At 35.9% G+C, this 21,818-nt stretch overlaps 1 protein-coding gene across 2 annotated transcripts in view; it reads left to right on the forward strand.

Annotated features, from left to right (window-relative positions):
* LOC127072653 (extracellular sulfatase SULF-1 homolog) overlaps window positions 1–21,818 on the forward strand; it is a 63,312-nt gene that overhangs the window by 29,309 nt on the left and 12,185 nt on the right. For both annotated transcript variants that reach the window (XM_051013227.1, XM_051013226.1), the window contains exons 2-3: window positions 16,210–16,560; window positions 16,763–17,002. In XM_051013227.1, coding sequence (XP_050869184.1) covers window positions 16,272–16,560; window positions 16,763–17,002 — 529 coding nt within the window. In that variant the 5' untranslated portion in view covers window positions 16,210–16,271. The remainder of the gene's footprint in view (window positions 1–16,209; window positions 16,561–16,762; window positions 17,003–21,818) is intronic.

The raw sequence follows: 21,818 nt of genomic DNA on the forward strand, positions 1-21,818 counted from the left end.
AATGAAAATACCTCCGAAGGTATGTAAAAAAGAAAAGAAAAAAGAAAACGGACAAGTTGTTTTGTTTTTATTTACCATAGGCAACAGTTATTAGTGACTATATATACATATGTACGCGTGTGGTTTTGACGAATGGTAGGGACAGGTAATGACAAAGTCACCGCAGAGTAATTTCACGGGAGAAAGGTCTAAAGGTCTCCCATAATATCTCTCTCTCTCTTTTTCTCTCTCTCGTCTCTTCTCTATGTCCTTCTATTTATCTATCCTCGGACATTTGTAGATACATACATACATACATACGTTCGTGTAGACGGTTTTCCCTTGGAAACGAAACGTCGATCCTAGTACTCATAAAAGTAATGCTCGGCGAAGAGAATTTCTCTACGTGTTGACAGATAAAATTTAGTTGCTCGTGAAATAATCCTCTAATATCTGAAATGTGTTGCATTTAGATGTTTACTATCTTTTGATAGGAGATAATCCATGATTATGAATCGATCAACGTCGAATTATCGGAAAACTTTTTCAATCGCGATTGAACACGTTTCACGATCATATTCGTGAAATTTTCTGACAAATCGATAATCGTAATCCATTTCTGTCCTCTTATTTCTTCTTATGCTTTATTCACTTCACCCTCGTGTGTATATATATATATATATATGTATGTATGTATGTATGTATGTATGAAAAGAATATTTCTTATATCAACCTTTTATGGCTTTTCTCGATTATCGAACTTCCGTTATCGAAATTCTTTGAGCTAGCAAGAGGCAGTCGGTTTTTCTTTTTTATTTTATTTTATTTTCTTTTTTTTTTCTTTTTATTCGGATCCCATCATTCCTACTATAGGACCAAGCTTTTCGACGATGCCGTCAAACGGAGAAGACCCAGAGAAAGAAAGAAAGAAAGAGAGAGACCGTGAGAGTGCCAGCAACTGTTAAGAAAACACTTTTCTTCGGCGAAAAAAGAAAACGGATTTCCACTTTTCCTCTTCTTCGTCCTTTTCTTTCTTTCTTTCTTTCTTTTCTTTCGTTTCGTTTCTTTTTTTTTTCTTTCTTTCTTTTTCAGCTTTTTCCTTTATACGCCAACGACTCTTTCTACGTCGTTCGAGGCTTATCTTTCCAGCTGCGTGCACTCAGCACTTGAAGAAATTTTTCCCTTGCGACGAAATCCACAATCCCCTTCTTCTACTTTTTCTTCTTTCTCCATACTCTCTCCCCTCCCCTCTAGTTTTCCTCTTTTTATTTTATTTTATTTATTTCTCTTTATTATTATTATTATTATTGTTATTGTTATTAATATTTTTTGTTATTTTTTATACTATTATTTCGTTACTTTTCCTGCTTTTTTTTTAATCATTGTTATTGTTATTTTATTTATTTTAATTTTTCTTAATTTTATATTATTTTCGATATGAATACAGCATACAAAATTACGAGTAGCATTTTCTACGAACGCGCACACACACATATACAATTCGTTTCCTTTTTTTCTTCCTTCCTTCCTTCCTTCCTTCCTTCTCCTCTTCTTTGTCCTTCGAACATAATTACGCTTATTCATATAACTTCGTATTAAAATCTCTGCAATGGAATTCATATAATTTTCAGAGTTAAACTCGGAAGAAGAGATATGAAAAATGAACGAGTAAGAGAAATTTAAGCATGATACACACTGATAGATATTATGAACAGAACAGGAAAAAAAGAAAAAGAGACAGAAAGAAAAAAAGAGAGAGAGTTAATTTGATGCACAAATATAGCCAATAATCAAGTATTCCTCACATGTGATAACACAAATTTCTTTTCATGTTCACCATGTATCAAAAATATATATATATACACACACACACACATATGTATATTCATTTATTCCACGAGAATATCTTTCGTGAGCTTCATTCTATTAATTATAATCGTCCTCGATCAATTGACCAGACCAAGGAAACACGATGGTGGTCCATTTGTAAAAGAAGATGGAGTGCATACCTTTTAAATCGTTCGAATGTACGAAAAATAAAACATTCTTCGTTTACATAAAACCAATGGAATTTCCGACTGACGAGGAAGAAGATTGAACTATTTCGTCGAACGAAGTACTAATTAACCATTTTCATTTTTTGTTTTCCTTTTTTAGAGATACATACATATGTATATGTATATATATATACACACACTCTCTCTCTCTCTCTCTTTCTTTCTCAATGTATGTAATCCTCATATTTCCGATCAGCCAATTCGCGGACGACGAAATTGCCATGGTAGACACGGAAAATTGCGGTTGCAATTTAAGAACGATCGACAGATCTGAAAAAAGAGAAAAGGAACGATTGCTCGGGTCACGTAACTTCCTAATAGTAATGGTAGTAGTAAGTGTATATGTATATGTATATGTATATATATAAACACGTAATGTATACGAGTAGATATATATAAATGTGCGAATGTTGTTGGTAGTAATTAGTCTTTCGAAGGGGGATCGTCGTGTAAAAATATTACAGGTATAAATAATTTTCGTCGTAGTTATATAGGTTCACTGTAATTTCATGATAATTGACATAATCGTTTGATGAAATCGTCCGACTCGATAATTAGTTAAATTGTCACGCGAATAAAAATATATCATTATTATGTGTATTTTGTTTTCCTCTCTCTCTCTCTCTCTCTCTCTCTCTCTCTCTCTCTCTCTCTCTCTCTCTCTTTCTCTCTCTCTCTTCATTTTTCTCATTTTTTCTATTTTTCTTTCTCTTTTTTTATCTAGACACGTGCGACGAATCACTTCTCCCTATTAAGCCGTATTAAGCAACATTAATCGTTTCGAATGCTCCCGGAAGAACGAAATAACGAAATAACGAGCCTGTCTGTCGAGAGTTAGGATTAGCCTTTCGACTTACAGCGATTAGAATTTATGTAAAGATGTTGGACGTTAATTAGCGGGCTCGACCTGTATTTCTCTCTCTCTCTCTCTCTTTCTTTCTATCTCTTTCTATCTCTTTATCTCTTTTTCTCTCTCTTTCTCGACAAAAAGATTCAAACCTGAACGATGGAGTAATTGCTTGTCGCGAGATAAGAAACACGAGAATCAAGTTTGCGCTCGGGATCGTAATATTCCGTTCGTGTTAATCGATAAATTGTTTTCGTGATATTGACAAGGAATTTATTTTTGCCAATTCTCCGCCAATTCTCGATCGATTAATCTACTTTATTTCCTCCCCTTTATTAAAGAAAGAAAGAAAGAAAGAAAAAGAGAGAAAAAGAAAGAAAGACAGATTTATATCGAATAACATTTCTTTTCTTTTCTTTTCTTTTCTTTTCTTTTTTTTTTGTTAATTTTAATTAAACGTTTCGCTTTATTTTATTAATTTCATCTTACAAGTTTGAAAGAGAAAGAGGGAAAGAGATCTCTCTCTCTTTCTCTCTTATCTTACTTCTCGTAGTTTAATACCAAGAGAGTCATGGCCACGCGAACCGATAAATTGTCTCGAGATATTAGCAAGATATTTTTTAAATACAGTGCCAACTCTCGATCGATTAGTCTATTTTATTTCTTCTCGTTTATTTAAAAAAAAAAAGAGAGAGAGAGAGAGAATGATTTATATCGAACAACATTTTTTTTTTTAATACTAATCGAACGTTTCGTGCTAATTCTATCTTACAAGTTTGCAAAAGAGCAAAGCTGAGATAGAGATGGAGTTCCTCTCTCTCTCTCTCTCTCTCTCTCTCTCTCTCTCTCTCTCTCTTTCTCTTCCTTCACCTCACTTCTTATAGTTTGATGCTATGAGAAATCTTGGCCGCAAACCACACACTGCATTAAGTTAAGTGCCGAGCGTCGAGACGATGCAACGCGCGTTCACTTTTGATATCCCGAACGATAGTATACCATGTTCTTAAACATTTCCTGGTTTAATTTGTAATTTCTTTCGTTAAGTGCCCAGTCTCTTTTTATTAGTCAAATTTTTTCAACGACGACTCCTTTCTCGTTTCCTCCCCACCCCCTTTTTCTTTTTTTAAGCAAGAAAAAAAAATACGAGATAAGATGTCGGATCTTTTTGAGAGACATAAAGGCCGATCTTGTTCTTTGAGAAAACCATTCCAAAGCTCATTCATTTATTTATTACGGCCATTACCATTCGAGAATAGATCCCTTGCAATAATTTTGAATTGCACTTATCATATATATGCACACACACACACGCACACACACATATATATTACTTGTCGCCTTTACGCAACGCTGGTATATTTTTCTGTTTTATTTATTTATATTCCCAGTAGTGTGATTAGGTTGTACGATAAAACAAAAAAAAGAAAAAGAAAAGAAAAAACGAAATGAAAAAAAAGAAAAGAAAAGAAAAGAAAAAATCAAAGTTAAGCCAAGCCTCGATCGAATTCCGGTTTCAAGCACGATTAAACTAGAATTTTCTTCTTGTTGTTTTTTCCTCTCTCTCCCTCTCTCTCCCTCCCTCTCTCTCTCTCTCTCTCTTTTTATTTATTTAATATATTTTTTTTTTCTTAATTGTCCCCTCGACCCGCTCCCCCCCCTCAGGTCACCATTTAAAACGTACGTAAATTTCTTAAGCGAAATCGAAGTAGACGAGGTCTCTTATCTTCGCGCTAATGAAACCTCGACAGTATCAATTAGTTACTTGCTCCTATCTGGCCGATACCTCTACGCGTGGCACGCCATAATATTTCAACTCGTTCGCGAGCCCCCGTAGGTACCTAAGTAATTTGATTTAAAATAACGGACTTGTGTTATTAGATACGAACGTATAAATAATGACGTTCGAATGAAGCATGCATATGTATGTACAACTTACAAAGCCAATTCAAAACAAGAGATCGAAAGGAGCTTCTGGAATTAACTTTTTCAAACTTTTCTAATAGCTAATATATGCAGTAAAGAATAATATATATATATGTATATATGTATGTATGTATGTATGTATGTATATATTTTTTTCTGTTTGTGTTTTATTCGATAAAAAAAAAAAAAAAAAAATGTAAGGATTGATCGAAAAAGTTGGTTACGTTCTAGAATATAAATATAAAATTGCATTAATCCATAAATCACTTTGATCGAATCTTTTTCTTCTTCTTTCTTTCTTTTTTTGTTTCTTTTACTTTTCTCATTATTTCGATTCTCCGATGTTCGTGCTTTTTATACATGGTTCATCAAATCACTTCTTTTTTTTTTCCTTACCAAACAAATCGAATTCGAAAATTTCTATACGATTTCTCGCCGATAAGGATTGAATTATGTTTGCAATAATTACAATAAAATATTTTGTACGTGAAAAAGAAACAGATAATAATAAAAAAAAAAAAAAAAGAAAGAAAAAGATAAAAAAGAAAGAGAGAAAAAAAAATATAATTACATCTTTATACCGTAAGGATGTTACAAAAGCTTTTGATCAATCGTACGGTAAGAGAGTATATGTATGTCGTGCGTACATATATACATATATATATCATACAAATTGAAATCAAACAAAAACTTCAAAAGATCGAACGAGCAACAACTATTTCTATTATGAAGGCTCTCAGATATTCTCACCCTTTGTTTATTTATTAGGAAAACTATACGATATGAATTCGTGCGTGTGTGCGTGCGTGCATATGGCTGCGTGTATTTGTGTGTCTATACTTGTCATAACATATAGTACGTTATGACATCCGCTCTCTCTCTCTCTCTCTCTCTCTCTCTCTCTCTCTCTCTTTCTCTATAATATCGAAAAATATCGTAACCTTGTCCACCTTGTACAATTTTATGGCGTCCGTGGTTGAAAATAGAACGCTCTTGTGGGAATAGAAGTCAGGGTGTGGTGATCATATAAAGGAAGTAAGGAAGGGATGGATGGATAGATGGATGGATGGATGGATGGATGGATGGATGGATGGACAGATGGATGAATGAATGAGAGAGAGAGAGAGAGAAGGATCGACTACTTTCGTGACGGCACGAGAGGATAGTAGAGGGATTTGCTTAACATGACTTTACACCTTCCATTCCCATTAATAATCCGAATGAGAAGACAAGGAAACATAGTAGGAAGATGAAAATGAACTCTATCTGTCTGTCTGTCTGTCTGTCTATCTGTCTGTCTATTTGTATCTCTCTCTTTTCATTTTCTCTCTTCCGCATTAAATACTAATAATAACCAAACGAATAGGAAAGAGAAGGAGAGAAACATTTAACGAAATATGTACGATTTCACAGATGAAGAAAAGAAAGAAAGAAAGAAAGAAAGAAAGAAACGTAAAAAAGAAGAATGAAAAAGATAAAAGAAGATAAAGAAGGTCAAAGAAAAACATTTTTTCTCTGTTTACTCTTGGTAAGAATATACAATGTTATTGTAAATAACGAGGTCCCTAGTGAAAAATTTGTCAAAGCTGTCACGTTGCTTTTTCGGTCGTAAAACGTCACGCACGAGTTAGATACACGTACCTATATATATATATATGCGTGCGTGTCTATATCTTTGTATTTGTGTCTTTTCTCGACAAGAAAGAAAAATATTTCTATTTTCCACGGGGCTAGGGGTATACGTCTCTTCTCTCTATCCAGGATGGCACGTTCTCTCTCGAGCGATGTCACTCCTCGTGCGTGGCGTGTGCGAGAAGAGACGAGAAGAAAAAAAAAAAAGAAAAGCTGAAGAAGAAACGGGGTAGAGAGGTACGGAGAAGAGAGGAAAAGGGTTGAGAGCCTCGGAGGAGGGCTTCGAGAGGTATTCTTACGTCGTGGGTTAAAGCGCACGCGTGCAAATGCGTGGGCTGATAAAGCCGTCGCCAAGCAGTCTAGGCATTCTTCTCTCTCTCTCTCTCTCTCTCTCTCTCTCTACTTTTCCTTCTCTTTTCTCCGTTATCTCTACATATTCATTTTCTCTCTTCTCCTTCCTCTTCCTCCTCCTCCTCCTCCTCCTCCTCCTCCTCCTCCTCTTCTTCTTCTTCTTCTTCTTCTTCCTATTCTTGTTCAACTTGTTCTTATTCCTCCAGCAACTCGTCTAGTATATCTCGGACGTTCTCGTCTCTTCTTCTTTACACATTTTTTCTTCCTTTTTTTTTCATCCTTTTTACATCGACCCCGACAACCTTCACACCCCTTTCTCACCCCTTTCAGACATCCGGTCGTGAGAAGAGAGCACCCATCCCTCTTTCCTTCTCTCTCTCTCTCTCTCTTTCTCTCTCGTTCGCTCATATTTCTCTTTCAATTTTTTCCCTCCTCGTCGTCTGTCCTTACTTCGAGATAATCGAGTTTCGTCAAGCCTTACAAATTTCCTCTCTTTCTCTCTTACTTTCCTTTCCTTTTTCTTTTTCCTTTTCTATTCTTTTCTTTTCTTTTCTTTTCTTTTCTTTTTTTTCTTTTAATTATATCCCATAGATCATCGATATGATTTTTCGTATCGAAAAGATCGCACCTGAATGATCTTTTAAAGGGTCTGGAATAAATGAAATTGTAGATCGTTATCAAAGGATTTCGAAGGAAGTGGAAAGGAGTCTTTAAGTCGGTGATTAGAAGTAAATTGATGATTTTTATCTGTGCCGGTCGTGTTGGGTGGTTGAAAACTTGAAAAAGAGAGGCTGATCGTTTCCACTGATAAACTCCGTGCACTCTCCGTCGTTAATCTGTGTACGGTATACGTTTTAGAAAGCGTCGAGACGTGCGTATTAAATGTAAGTATAACTACGTGTATATACAGATGTGTATGTGTGTGTGTGTTTGTATTTAAGTGGATTACTATGTACATAATATGATATATGTATGTATATACATATGTAGGATCATATTAGAAATTTATTAGGAAACACTCGAGGCATTTTACGATCGAGTTCTTGCGAAAACACGGCATGAAGGATATTTGGGGTTTGCATCTGGTTCATTTCGCATCTGCTCTCATCGAGATTTTGCTTTCTTTTCTTTTTTTCTTTTTTTCTTCTATTTCTTTTTTCTTTTATATAGATGTATCTCTTTCATATTTTATTTTTATTTTTTCTTTTTTTTTTTTTCTTTATTACTCGTTCTAGTATCTCCAATTTCTGAGAGTACGATATAATCTCGATGTCTAGCGTGATTTTTGATGCTCTCTCTCTCTCTCTCTCTCTCTCTCTCTCTCTCTCTCTCTCTCTCTTTCTCCCTTCAAAATCTTTCCCTCGAAATCTCGGTTCTCTCTTCCGAATACAATAACTACCCTAAACGAAACGTGTACATGTAAAAATATATATCTATATATAGAACAGTCCTACGCACACATGCTGACATACATACACACATACATACATACATATATTACATGTACATAGACATATACTAAAATATCCGACGAATATGTATGATATATATGATACGAACATGTACATGAAAATATCCAACCCTCGTTTCTCAATTTCACCCTCACCAAACGTCCTTCTAGATTTCTACATTCCTTTTATTCTCTTCCTGTTTCTCCCCCATATATATATATATATATATATATATATATATATATATATCTTTCTCATTCTATCACGACTCTATCGACTTTACGACTCTGTTACGATCATTATCTTAATAAGAAGATCTTCGCGGGAAGCCGCAAATGAGATTTTCGGGGTTCTTTTTTTTCAATCCCCTTCGCAAAATCATCCCCCTTCGTAGACGACTTGCTATCTCTTTTTATCTTTACGAGATTATTTCACGTAGGTGTCACCATGCTATACGGGTAAAGAACTTTTTTTATCTCTCTCTCTCTCTCTCTCTCTCTCTCTCTCTCTCTCTCTCTCTCTCTCTCTCTCTGTCTCTCTCTCTCCTTCTCTCCTTCTTTCTTCTGTATCTCTATAATTTTCTCTTTAACGTTTTTTCATTTGTAAAGATGTCGAACGTGGGTTTCGGCCACAAGAGTATTGCTTAAAATCATATTATATTTAACGCGACACGCCTTGTTTGTCTCTTTCCGGAATGCGGCCCTATTACCAACGACATCTCTCGAATATGCTAATGCGATTTACTCCGCGTTAGTTCTGTCGTAGGTAGCTAGGTAGGAGAAAGAGGAAGAGGAGGAAGAGGAGGAGGAGGAAGAAGAATAAGGTTGCAGAAGAATCGCGAATACGTTACATGCATACGTACTTACATACGTACATTGAAGATCAACACACGTTGAATTGCAGATGCACCTTATGTATATTTTTTTTTCTTTTTTATTTTTCTTCTCCTGCTTCTTCTTTTTTTATTCATCTTTTAATAGTTCCATCGTATAAGCACAATCGTGATATCATTTTTGTAGTCATTCGAAAGTGACTTTGTGATTGACACGTATACATTCATTATGTAACGAATACGTTACAATGCACTTCACGCTCTTTTTTTTTTCTTTTTTTCTTTTTTCCCTTCTTCTTCTTTTTTTCTTTTATATATATATATATAAGTATAAAGAGTGTGTTCTAATCGTCTCATAATTTTTATAATTATTCTTAAGTGACTATATAATTGACGTGCGTTTCATCGATTATGTAAAGAATGACGTACGAATCGCAAAATATATTTTCTTTTCTTTTTTTCTTTCTTTCTTTCTTTCATTCTTTACACACACACACACACACACACACCATTTTATATAACGATCATAACAACGATATAATTTCCCTGCGTTACGTACAAATCTGTGATTTTCTGATCGACAAATTAATTGATCATAAATGATATCATTTTTCGTCATAAGTCAGTTCCTATTAATATCGGGAGGAAACATAAAATAGCTGTAGATATCAAGGCTCATATGTCAAAAACTCTGTATATCGAGATTCGGTGGAATGTTTCTTGCTTCAAGTATTATGCGTTTCCATATGTGTGTATGCCATACGTGAAAAAGATAAAGAGAGAAAGAGAGAGAGAGAGAGAGAAAAAGAGAAATATGTCGTCGTTACACGCGTGTTGTCCGCTGAGATTATCTGATTGTGCTAAATTCACATCGCGTTTGTTCCGTTCTCCGTTCAGGAAGTGACGTCAGATATATCAGGCAGCATAGATTGCAAACGATCGGGATTTACGTATTTTGCGTGTTTCACGTTCGTGTACTGATTCACACACGTACGTACATACGCACGCGTGAACGCATAAGAGAGAAATAGAGAGAGAGAGAGAGAAAGAGAGAAAAAAAAAGAGACACAGAGAGAATTTTCGCAAAACAATGTTCGTAGAGGTGGAAGGCCAAACTCAACTCAAACGTCCTCTACGTTACGGCCCAACTGTTCGTTCTCTCTATGTACATTCGCACATTGGTATTCGTATTTCCGCACGACGGATTTTTTTTTTTTTTAGTTCTACCGAATGTATGCCGTACTCTATATAGGACAATTTCCTGTTCGCGGAAACAACGTTACGTCGTTCGACATCATCCCTGACTTTTCTCGGCCCGATTACATCCGTATCAACCAAGCCCATCTTTGTAAAGAGTAGAAAGAGTTAGTAGTAATAGTGACAGTAATAATAATAGTGGCGGTAGTAGTAGTAGTAGTAGTAGTAGTAGTAACATCGAATAACTCGAGAAAATCTCAGGAAGAATCGTCGTGCCATTGCCGATATCAAGAGAAATCAGAGACTTGGATAAAAATCAGATTAAACGTCAACTTGAAAATGTCGAGTCTGAGTTTTACGTTGACAAAAAAAAGAGAGAGAGAGAGAGAAGGGAAAAAAAAACTCTTACATGGATACAATTTGTATGTGACAGATAACGATAGATATATCGAGGATTAACGTTTCTACGTTTCTACGTTTCTACGTTTCTGTCGCATTCGGAATATTTAGATTTAATAAAGTAATCCGTGGTATTTTCATTCGTGACTGTTATTCCTGATCGTTTAATTCTCCTCTTGAAAATATAGAAAGTATGTATGATATATATGATATGATATGGTACGTATGTATGTATATGTATATATGTTTGAATGTACGTACGTATAATTCGAAAACGTCATACGTAAGTATGTAATCGAAGGTTGAAAATCATGAAAATGGTACTAGAAATTCTTACGTTCTTCTTCGCACTATATTCAGGATCTCGTTTCGCTTTGAAATCATGTACGAAGCATTATGTTATGTATGTATGTATATATACGTGTCTTAGTACGTATGTATTGTGGTTATATAGAACGTGGTCCAGCGTTGTTGATGATATCCAGCCTCGTGGCAATTTAATCGAATATTCACTTTCTCTGAGCGACCTACGGACGAAGATATTTTTTTTTTTTTAACTTCTCGAAAAGGCACGTTCCCATCGCAAAGTGTGAAAGTATATGTACATATATCTCTCTCTTTCTCTCTTTCTCTTTCTTACTAGGAACAACAAAACTGTGTTGGATATATTATAGAACGAGTATGCGATCTCTTTCGCCCATACATAGCTCTCGCCACCACCCACGGAAGTATTTTCAAGTTACGCGATCGCATGCGTGAATTACGTGGGCGAGATTCTGCTGTATGGTGCACGATCGAGATAGTCTCTCTCTCTCTTTCTTTCTTTCTATATGCTCCTCGAATTTAAATGAGAGAACAACCACGAAAATCCTTCGAGAGAAGAGCACGTGTGTATAACATCCACCGTGCTCAATTTTCTTATATGAAAGACAGAGAAAGAGAGAAAGAGAGAAAGAGAGAGAGAGAGAGAGAGAGAATCTTGCAACGTAACTCGATACGAATCGAACTCGCGTGGGTCGATTTCTTCGTTAATATTCGTGTTAGTATATCATTCTTTTTTTTTTTTTTTTTAATATTTTTTAATTTTCTTTTTTCTCGTTTGACAGATGCAGAGTGGGTTTAAAATATAGGCGCACTCGTATTTCACTTAATATCAACGGTACTTTATAAATGCGTTTGGATTTGTCCAAGAATCATTCGTAATAACAATAACAACGGAAGGAAAAATAATAACTCGTTTCTTTTAAATCGTTTTCTATGAAACCAAATTTGTAGTAAATTATTAACTGCGTCAAAATGATAAATAAGACCGATTAGCTGACGTTAAAGAAAGAGGAGGACTACTTTTGAAAGAAATATCGTCCGATAAAGGTCTAATGTTTCCCCGAGAAAAATGAAGATGAAGCGTTATACGATATTTAGTAAAATATAAGAGAGACCCGATCGACTTAGTCTTAGTTTATTATTATTATTATTATTATTATTTTATTTTTTTATTTATTTTTTTTTTAAGAGAAAGGAACATTTTTTTACACGACATGACCTCTCATAACGTGAGCACGGCATTATATACATGCATACATACATACGCACATATATATATGTATCTTTTCTTCATCTTTATTTATCATATATATTCTTTTTCTTTCATTCGTCGAGAAACGTAACTACGAGGTAGGAGGCCGTCTGGATCGTCTCATTGAGGTTGATCTATGATTTTTAATTGAAATGAAAGAAGCAATTCAATGATGAAAACGTTCGTTTTAATTACCGAGGTAAAGAGCACTCCTCCATATCATGATTGGACACCGATGCTCTTTAATTACGTGCCTATTGATTTTCAAAACGTCCAAGAGTTAAAGATATTTTATTACTCGCATAACTAACGTACGTGTCAGATTCAGAATTGTACAAGTGTATGTCTATATAAAATATACGTGTGTATGTGTGTACATGTTTGTACGAAGATGCACATTTCTGACTTTACCATGCAAACTGCATAATGCATATCTACGGGTATCGACATTTTCACGATGTAGTAGTAACGATGATATTTGCAAAGAAATCGTTCCTCCCAAAGATTTTTACGACTTATTCCGCACGTCCTATATATTTTATATCGTCGCATTCCTTACATTGAATTTTATGATTATCGTTCATTTTTACTAACATATAAATGATATCTATTATCATCGTGTTTTTATTTCCATGTAAAATACGTTGTTTTATGTCTTTGTAAACACGTCTTTTTATAGTCATCGTTATATTTTTTTTTTTCTTCCCTTAAAAAAAAAAAAGAAAAAAAAAAGAAAAAAAAATCTTGTTTTTTTTTTCTTTATTTTCTTATTTTCAGAAACGGGAGCACGTATTTTTTTTTTTTTTTTGTATTCTTCTTTCCCTTTAATAGTTTTTATGAAAACGAAAGAGATCGTTAATGGGGTTCTCTTTAAACGCGTCGTAAGTTGATTTTCTTTCAAAAGCGGTTTACTTATTGCGTCGTAAGAAAACGAGGCGTTTATCAATTAGCGATAATTAATGCGCAAGATCCATGTACCGAATCGAGAAAGGAGGCAAAACGGTCGTGACATCACTTCCTGTCGTCTTTCTCCTGGCCTCTCGAGTTTTAGCGCGCGAATTCAGCCGGAGCTAATTAGCGATCGGCAATAATCGCGAGCTTGGGTGCAATTTCTATTCCATGTATATATAGGTGTATATACGTAAATACATATATATACACATACACACACATATATATATATATGAATACGTATGTATATGTACGTGTATATATACTTATGGTTAGAACTCTTGCTAGAAGACGAAGGTTCAGATCGTACCGTACGATTCGACGTTTATCTTTATGGTGGTCGATTAATTTTCTGCTTCTCCTTGTACTCTGTAGCAACCTTTACTACGCGCGTCTCTTTATCACGATCGTTCAGCTTTCCTTTTAATTTCATCGAGTGCATCGCGTGATCGCCAAGTTTTATGTCGTACGAAATTATCAGATTTATGGTAATGACAATTTCTTCTTTTTCTTCTTTTTTTTCTGTCTCTCTCTCTCTCTCTCTCTCTCTCTCTCTTTCTCTCTCTCTCTTCCCATTACGGTAATCCATTAATTTTAATTGTAAATCTTTACGACTCGACGACCAGAGATATTCATAGATTTATTTTTTCTTTATTTTTTCTTCTTTTCTCTTTGTTTTTCTTTCTTTCTTTCTTTCTGTCCCTTTTCTCTTTTCAAACGTTTGACATTAAATATTATGAAAGCTTTGACATTAGATATTATGAATCGTATCTTCAAGCTTAAAGAATCGTTATGTCAGGTGTAACGTTAAATCGTTGCTTCGACTAAATCGACATTATGAATCATGTTAACTAGTCATTTGCAATCGGTTACACATCGTTAAAGGTTTTAATTCGTATATCGTAAAAATACAGTTCCGTATCTTTTTCATCATTTCTCGGGAATCTTGTTTTGTATGTAACTGCATACATATGTATATGTATGTATATATATGTAACTACATATATGTATAAGATCTATAATTGCAAGTGGAGGATTAAGAAGAAATATCGCAGAGGATATTTAGCATGCTAAGATGCAAAGAAGGAAACATATCAATGATAGAGAGAGAGAGAGAGAAAGAGAGAAAGATTATATTTCATTGAAGATAACTATAATAGAAATTACTTGATCTCGAACCAGATCGAAATGAAATTCCACCAGTGTTTCCGTTACCTTCTCTTTTACAATTTTTCACTTGGATTCACTTTTCGTGAATTTACACTTGGGACAAAGAATAATAAAAAAAAAAAGGAAAAAAAATGTCAAAAATGCGATGAAAAGAAGAAGACAAAAATCGAAACAAAAAGAAGAATAAGAAGAAGAAGAAAGAAAAATATATAAGAAGAAGACGAAGAAGAATCGAAACGATTCGTTTCGCGTTGAAACTCTCGAAGGTGAATTTAATGAAACGCCAGGTTTTATGATGGACGCGAGGAAGGATCAAGAGAAGGAGATATATTTTCCGTGTGTATAAAGTTCTCTCTTCGGCATTGTGAAAGAGGAAGAAGAAGAAGAAGAAGAAGAAGAAGAAGAAGAAGAAGAAGAAGAAGAAGAAGGAGAAGAAGAAAGAGAAGAAGAAGAAGAATAAAAAGGAATGAAAGAAGTATAAGAAAGAGAAGCGAAAAAAACAAATAAGAAGAAGAAGAAGAAGTAGCAGTAGAAACCGATCGTGGGAACTGTCGGGATAACGTCATAAATTTACTAGCCGCGATGGTTCAGCTATCGGTGCATCCATATTCCACTTCCTCCAAGTAAGAGTGTAGTCTCTAAAGCCATCTGCCATATTTCGATCAGGATCACGTCCGTCTTTTTCTATTCCTGGACCTTTGTACAAGTTACTCTGTTTCTCTTAACCTGCGAGATGATCCTAAGTTGGTACCTTTCTTCTCGTAGTGGTAGTAGTAATAGCAGTAGTAGTAGTAATAGTAGTAGTAGTAGTAATAGTAGTAATAGTAGTAGTAGTAATAACAGTAGTAGTAGTAGTAGTAGTAGTAGTTTGCTTTTGCCAGGTGAATCACGTATCGTCCATGAGAAACCTTCTCTCTACGTTTCGCCGAACGAAGAGAGAGAGAGAGAGAGAGAGAGAGAGAGAGAGAGAGAGAGAGAGAGAGAGAGAGACCTTATTTTTCTACTTGCGTTCGTAGCCACCGACAAACCAAATACGGATAACTGAGAAGACGACGAGGAAGCTGAAAGAAACGAGTAGAGGACTTGGTCCCGACCCAGTAAGGGCATCCTAGCCCTTTCCGATCTTTTTTCTTAAACTTTGATCCTTCCACACTGGGAGCCTACAAGATTTTATCGCTTCCTTTTGCGAGCTTTCGCGTTCGAGCCTTTCCTCTAATAAGATGGGACTCTAAGTGCGAAGAGATCTAGATAAGAAAATGTTAAACGTTAAGAGAATTACACGGGCAAGAAAGATCGAGATAAAGATAGATATGCTTAATGATATATTTTCAACTTGAATTAGCGCTGGTGAAAGTGATCGTAAGTTTTCCTAACTCATATATATATATATATATATATATATATATATATATATATATACATACATATATATATATATATACATTATTTACGTTGAACATAACTACCAAATAAATGGTCCCATAATTCTTAATAAATAACACATTTCTACCGACAGAAATTTACGTCATTTCGTAGAAGAAGAAGAAGAAGAAGAAGAAAAAAAAAAGACAAAAATAAAAGTAAAAGACAAAGGCGTGTATTTTGTAAGAGAGCACGTTCGCGTATGGAATTTAAATGTTCAATCAGAGCAATTAGAAATTCCAAGCGACACGGTCGTATCGTCGAGTTTACGAGACATTTATCGACTTCGGAGGACGATCAACGTCGTCAGATCGTACTCCTTCTTTTTCTTTCTTTCTTTCTTTCTTTCTTGCTTGCTTTTTCGTTCTTTTTTCTTATTTCCTTATTTTCTTTTCCATTTTTTCTTTCTCTTTTCATTTCAGTCGTCCAGCCATGATATGACACTCGAGTGAAGCGAGCTCTCTGTAAGCGACGGGCAGCCATCATGAGGATATTACTTCAACTTCTGGCCGTCCTGCTGTTGGGCGTCAATGCCAGACGAAGGGACGGCGAGGGCCCTGTAGACGACATCTTTGGTGGACAGCGTCGTGCCACTCAGCACAAGATTAATTACAACACTAATAACAACAACAACAACAACAATAACAACAACAACAACAACAACAACAACAATGGCCAAGCATTGAATTCTCCGTACTTGCCGTATCAACAGCTAAGAGAAAGGAAACCCAATATCGTATTGATCTTAACGGACGATCAAGACGTCGAGCTTGGTAAGTTCTAATTATTATAATTTTATAACAACATTAATTTACTTATTGATCGATATTATTTGAAATATATCAAGATCCAAATATTGTTTATTGACAGTAACTTTTTGCCGTTTCGAACGTGTCCTATATATATATATATATACACACACACACATATATCTTTCTCTCTTTCATCTCCCTCGTGCTTGGTCAAATCCCTCAGGTTCGCTGAACTTCATGCCGCGGACCCTAAGGCGAATAAGGGACGAGGGAGCCGAGCTGAGACACGCATACGTGACCACTCCCATGTGTTGTCCAAGCAGGAGTTCCTTACTGACCGGCCGTTACGTTCACAATCACGAGGTCTTCACGAACAACGACAACTGCAGTAGCCCCCAGTGGCAAAGAGATCACGAGCCGCACTCCTTTGCCGCTTACCTGAGCAACGCAGGATATCGTACCGGTGAGTAGACTGCTACCGTCGGTAGAAGAAGATGAAGATGAAGAAGAAGAAGAAGAAGAAGAAGAAGAAAGAGAAAAAGAAGAAGAAGGAAAAAAAAACAACAGCAAGTCCTTCTTACTCATCCTTTTGTAAGAGCTCATCTTGTTTCCATGCATTTCAATGAGATCGATTTCAAGGTCTCGATTTAAATCCTATCGCCGATCGATCTTTCCGATCGATCTTTTTTTAAACGGAATCCTTTGATTCTAACATAATCCTTTGATTCTACTTAACATTAGACGTTACCACGAATAACACGGTACAACGTGTCTCTCCGTGTTAACGCTTGCTCGCTCGCTTGGTTGCTTGCTTGCTTGCGTGCGTACGTGCGTGTTTAAAATTGATTTTAAATTCTCTCCTTTTAAAAGTTATCTCTCTCGTGTCTGCTTCGGTTAACTCGTAAGAGAGTGAGAAAGAAAGAAAGAAAGAGAGAGAGGTGGGTTGGGGTGGGAGAAAGAGAGAAATGAAAAGAAAAGGAAGAAAAAAAAAAGTTTAATTGACACCGGACGTAAAGGAATAACGAGCGCAGTTTGTATCGTTCTTAATGTTCTCCACTTGAACTCCTCTTTTCTTTATCACCAGAGCACGTTCATCTTCGTTGAAGAGAGAAAATGAATTTCTCTAGCTGGATCTCTCTTAAGGTGGCTGCTTCTTAGAGAAGCGCCATGATGAGAGGTACGCTGAGTTTAAGCACGCGGTTTACTACACGCGGAACGTCAAAGAAGATTTCTTGTGACGTGAAGGGCTTGTGCGGGATTCTTACGGCAAAACACGAGACATGGGGTCTCGCGTTTAATGGTCGTAAGCGGTCATAGAGTTACTATTTGTTCCCTGTCTTACACATATACGTATAGGTAGGTACATACGTAGATGCATACATGTGCATACATACACATACATCTCACGAGCCATCTTTTTCTTTTATCCGTCACGTTTGTATGTATGTATGTATGTATGTATGTATGTGTGTCTGTATGTAACTCGAAGTAATCTGCGCGCTAGCCGTGACAAATCCTTGTTACATAAACAATTACCCGAGAAAAGGGGTTCTGAATAGGGCGTTTTAAAACGATAACCTCCGAAAGCCTTTCGGCTTCGCTTTAAGGAAGCATTGATAATGCCCTTGAAAAGAACACGTAACGAATCATCTATTTTCCGCATTAAACGTTCGCACCATGGATAGATAGGTAGGTAAGAAGGTATACTTAAATCGGCCATGAATATCAGCTGGGATATCAATTATATACATATCCGTGTTATTTGTATTTCGTCGAAGGGGAAAAAAATGAAAAAAAAAAGAGAACAAAATTATCTACTTTTTCTTTTTCTTTACTCTTTCCTTTTTGTCCAAATATACTATAATAATCAACTTACATGTTAGATATCGTTAATAGAAGACTATAGCGTTCTATAATATCTGGAACAATTCGAAGCTTTCATTCTATGTTATAACCAATACCAATATTAACTACATACATTATTAGAAATATTATTGGTAGAGATCTATCCGAACGGGAACTAAACAATTTCAATATCTAAAATTACTTTAGCCGACGACGGATATGATACCTCCTCCTGTCTCTTCTCGTTATTTAGCTGATACGGATTACATGCCAGAGAGTAGAACACTCGCGTTTCGGGTCGAAGAGAAGAGTAGATAGAGAGATAGAGATAGAAATGGATAGAGCTATGGAGAGACAGAGAAAGAGAAAGACCAAGAGCAAAAGAGAGAAAGAGAGAGAGAGAGAGAGAAAGAGACGAATATGGCGATGCATTCCCTCGGAATTCTCCGAGATTCGATCTTGCTGGACGAGTTCGTCCGGCACGATCGACCACAATTGCGCGATCCCCTCTTGCCAGACCACAAATCTTCGCCACTCTGACGAAGTATCCTCCTGCACGGTTTCTTCGTACGAAAGTCCAAAAAACTTCGCTAGAGAGTATAGCTGTGCAACGTAGCTTTGGGATCCAGGTAATCTCGGTGTAACGTCGAAACGACGAACGATCGATCTTCGAAGCGAGAGAACAATGCCGATCTCTAGAGAAGACCTCTCTCTCTCTCTCTCATACACACACGCATACAAACACACAGAAACACACAGACAGGCAGACAGACACGCACACATTCTCTTTCTCTACTACTCTATACCTAAGTTTATCGGTCGCGAAGGAGATACAACTCGAGAGTTCTAGTTTCGTGCTCGAGTCAAGGCACAAAGTCCAAGCAAGTAGTAGGTTTCATAGTCACGATCGTTAAAGATACATTTTCAATGATTTCGATTTTCAAAGATGAAGTGAGATCGTAGAAAGTAAAGGAGTCGTCGTTAGTCCCGTCACGTTCTACTACGAACAACTTCTACCTTTATCTTAATAATCATTCGGAATACTTGCTACTGCGTACGCACGTATCCCCTTACACTCTGGATCATCGATCAAACCATCAGTTAAGATAGTAAGGAAAAGGAGGAAAAGAAAAAGGAAAAGAAATGAGAAGATCAATGGCGTGCATGGTAGGATCATTTGGTATGTAAAAAGAATATCTTCCTCTTCGATAGTGTTGCTTCATCGTTTGTACTTCCCTCTTCTCTTCCCTTTTCTCTTTTCGACGTGTAAGATACGAACGTTCCACAGGGATTAAAAAGAAGAAAGAGAGAGAGAGAGAAAATATTCTTTGAGTAGGTAGGAAGTTTGTTTTATGGTCTTCGTTTGAAGATCAGAGTCGTGTCCTTTCCAATGGTTTTGTTGATTTTTTTATTAACTCTTTCGTTTTCTCTTTTCCTTTTTTCTTCTCACTCTTAAACGTTCCCACATTACTTACTTACTTACTTACTTACTTACTTGCTTCACGTAAGTAAGTAACTCCAGCACGTACGTAATTTCGAGAAGAGACTAAAGGAAGGACGTTGCTCTATGTCTTTCTGAGAGAAAGAGAGAGAGAAAGAGAGAGAGAGAGAGAGAGAGAGAGAGAGAGAGAAACACTCAGCCAGGTTTCTTCTTCCTTGGTACTCCGCATCCGGCATTGGATTGGCGTCCTTCCAAAATTCGAAACGCGAGGAGACACATAAGATCGCCTTCTCTTTTACTTGTTCTTCTTCTTCTTCTTCTTCTTCTTCGTCGTCGTCGTCGTCGTCGTCGTCGTCATCGTCTGTGAACATTTCCACGACGAGACGAAACTCCTGCAGTCTGTTTTTCGTCTCGAATGAGAAGGCATCTCGGACCGTTGCGCTACCAAGCCTGATAATTAGCGCTTAGGTTTTGCTTGTTATGTTCGAGTGAACGTTTAACTCGGTATACAAGTGTATACGTATATACGTATGTAGGTATGTACATATGTATTCGTAAGGAGTACATGTCAAGGAAAAGGATAAAAACTATGATAGTTTGGTTTCGAAGGTACTTTATCTCGAGTCTACGAAAATAAAAAAAAAAAGCCCTTGAAAAGAACAAAAAAAAAAAAGAGAGAAGAAAAAACGAAAAGAAAAGATCTGACCATGGATAATAATTACTTGAAGAAATGATTGTACGATATTGATGGATGTTAAAGAGACTTTTTAGAGTATACAATCTCAAGATTGATAGTCAATTACTTGAATGGCGATTTATCTTCAGGATCCTTTCAAGGAAATTATAAAGATCGAGATGGGTGGATGGCTTGTTAAATATTCAAGCTTGCTAATAACGTCGAAGGAGGAGTAGTTGTGGATGGTACGTACCTAGAAAGGGTTTAGGTTCGCTCTAGGCGAGAAAGGATTCGCAAAGAGAGATCGATGACGAGAGGAAGGAAGAAAGGAAAGCAAAGAGAAGAGAACAGAAAGGAACAGAAGAGAACAGAAGAGAACAGAACAGAACAGAAGAGAACAGAACAGAACTGGTTTCGTTATCGTCCTCTGTTATACTCACTGAGTGTGTCCCTGACCAGAATACTGGGACTGGCGCACACAAGCCAGGCGACAAATTTTCACTCCTATCTTCGCGAGAGGATCTTGTCACGCGCGCATACGTTTACCGAGTCTCACCTTTTAAGCACAACGTTCGTGACCCCTTCCATACCTTCTCTATAACCCCATAGCAGCACATTCCGCCTAACAAAACAAAAAAAAATCTACACGAATCGAATAGCTTCGAAATTCTATTTATTCTTTTCTGTAACGCAGCTTTGTCTTTGATTTCTAAGAATAAAGTTATTTATTATTCTTGATCGTAGCACGTTCACATGAACCTAGATATCAGTTTTCGTCATATAAAAAGACGATAACGGATATAACGTATATTGTCTTAAAAATAATTCAAGAGAATAATTTTATCTGTTTCGTAATTATCTACATATACATATACACATATTCATATATCGGATTGAAAAGAAACTGATAATATAGATAGATAAATATGCTAATATTTCTTCTCGAATATGATACATATTTAATAATAATTTTCTTCTCGTTCAATTCATTTCACGCAAACGCATAAACGTCATTGTTAAAAATAATTGTGATTAATATTAGATTGTAGGATATCTTAAGAAAAAAAGAAAAAAAAATGATGATATATAAAATTGTTAATATTTTTTGGTTAACATTTCTATTTATAAATGATCTCATCGGTATAGTCATAATCATTATCAAACTGTAGCTACATAGTATCTCTTTCGAAATATCTTTATATCGTCTTATAAGACAACACCTACTGATCTATCTTCAAAAGGAATAGACACGATTTGTTAATTTTTATCGGAAATAGTTAAAATGGTCTTAAATATAGTTACAGGAGGTAATAAATA

This window comes from Vespula vulgaris, chromosome 2, assembly GCF_905475345.1.
Source record: "Vespula vulgaris chromosome 2, iyVesVulg1.1, whole genome shotgun sequence".
Lineage (NCBI taxonomy): Eukaryota > Metazoa > Arthropoda > Insecta > Hymenoptera > Vespidae > Vespula > Vespula vulgaris.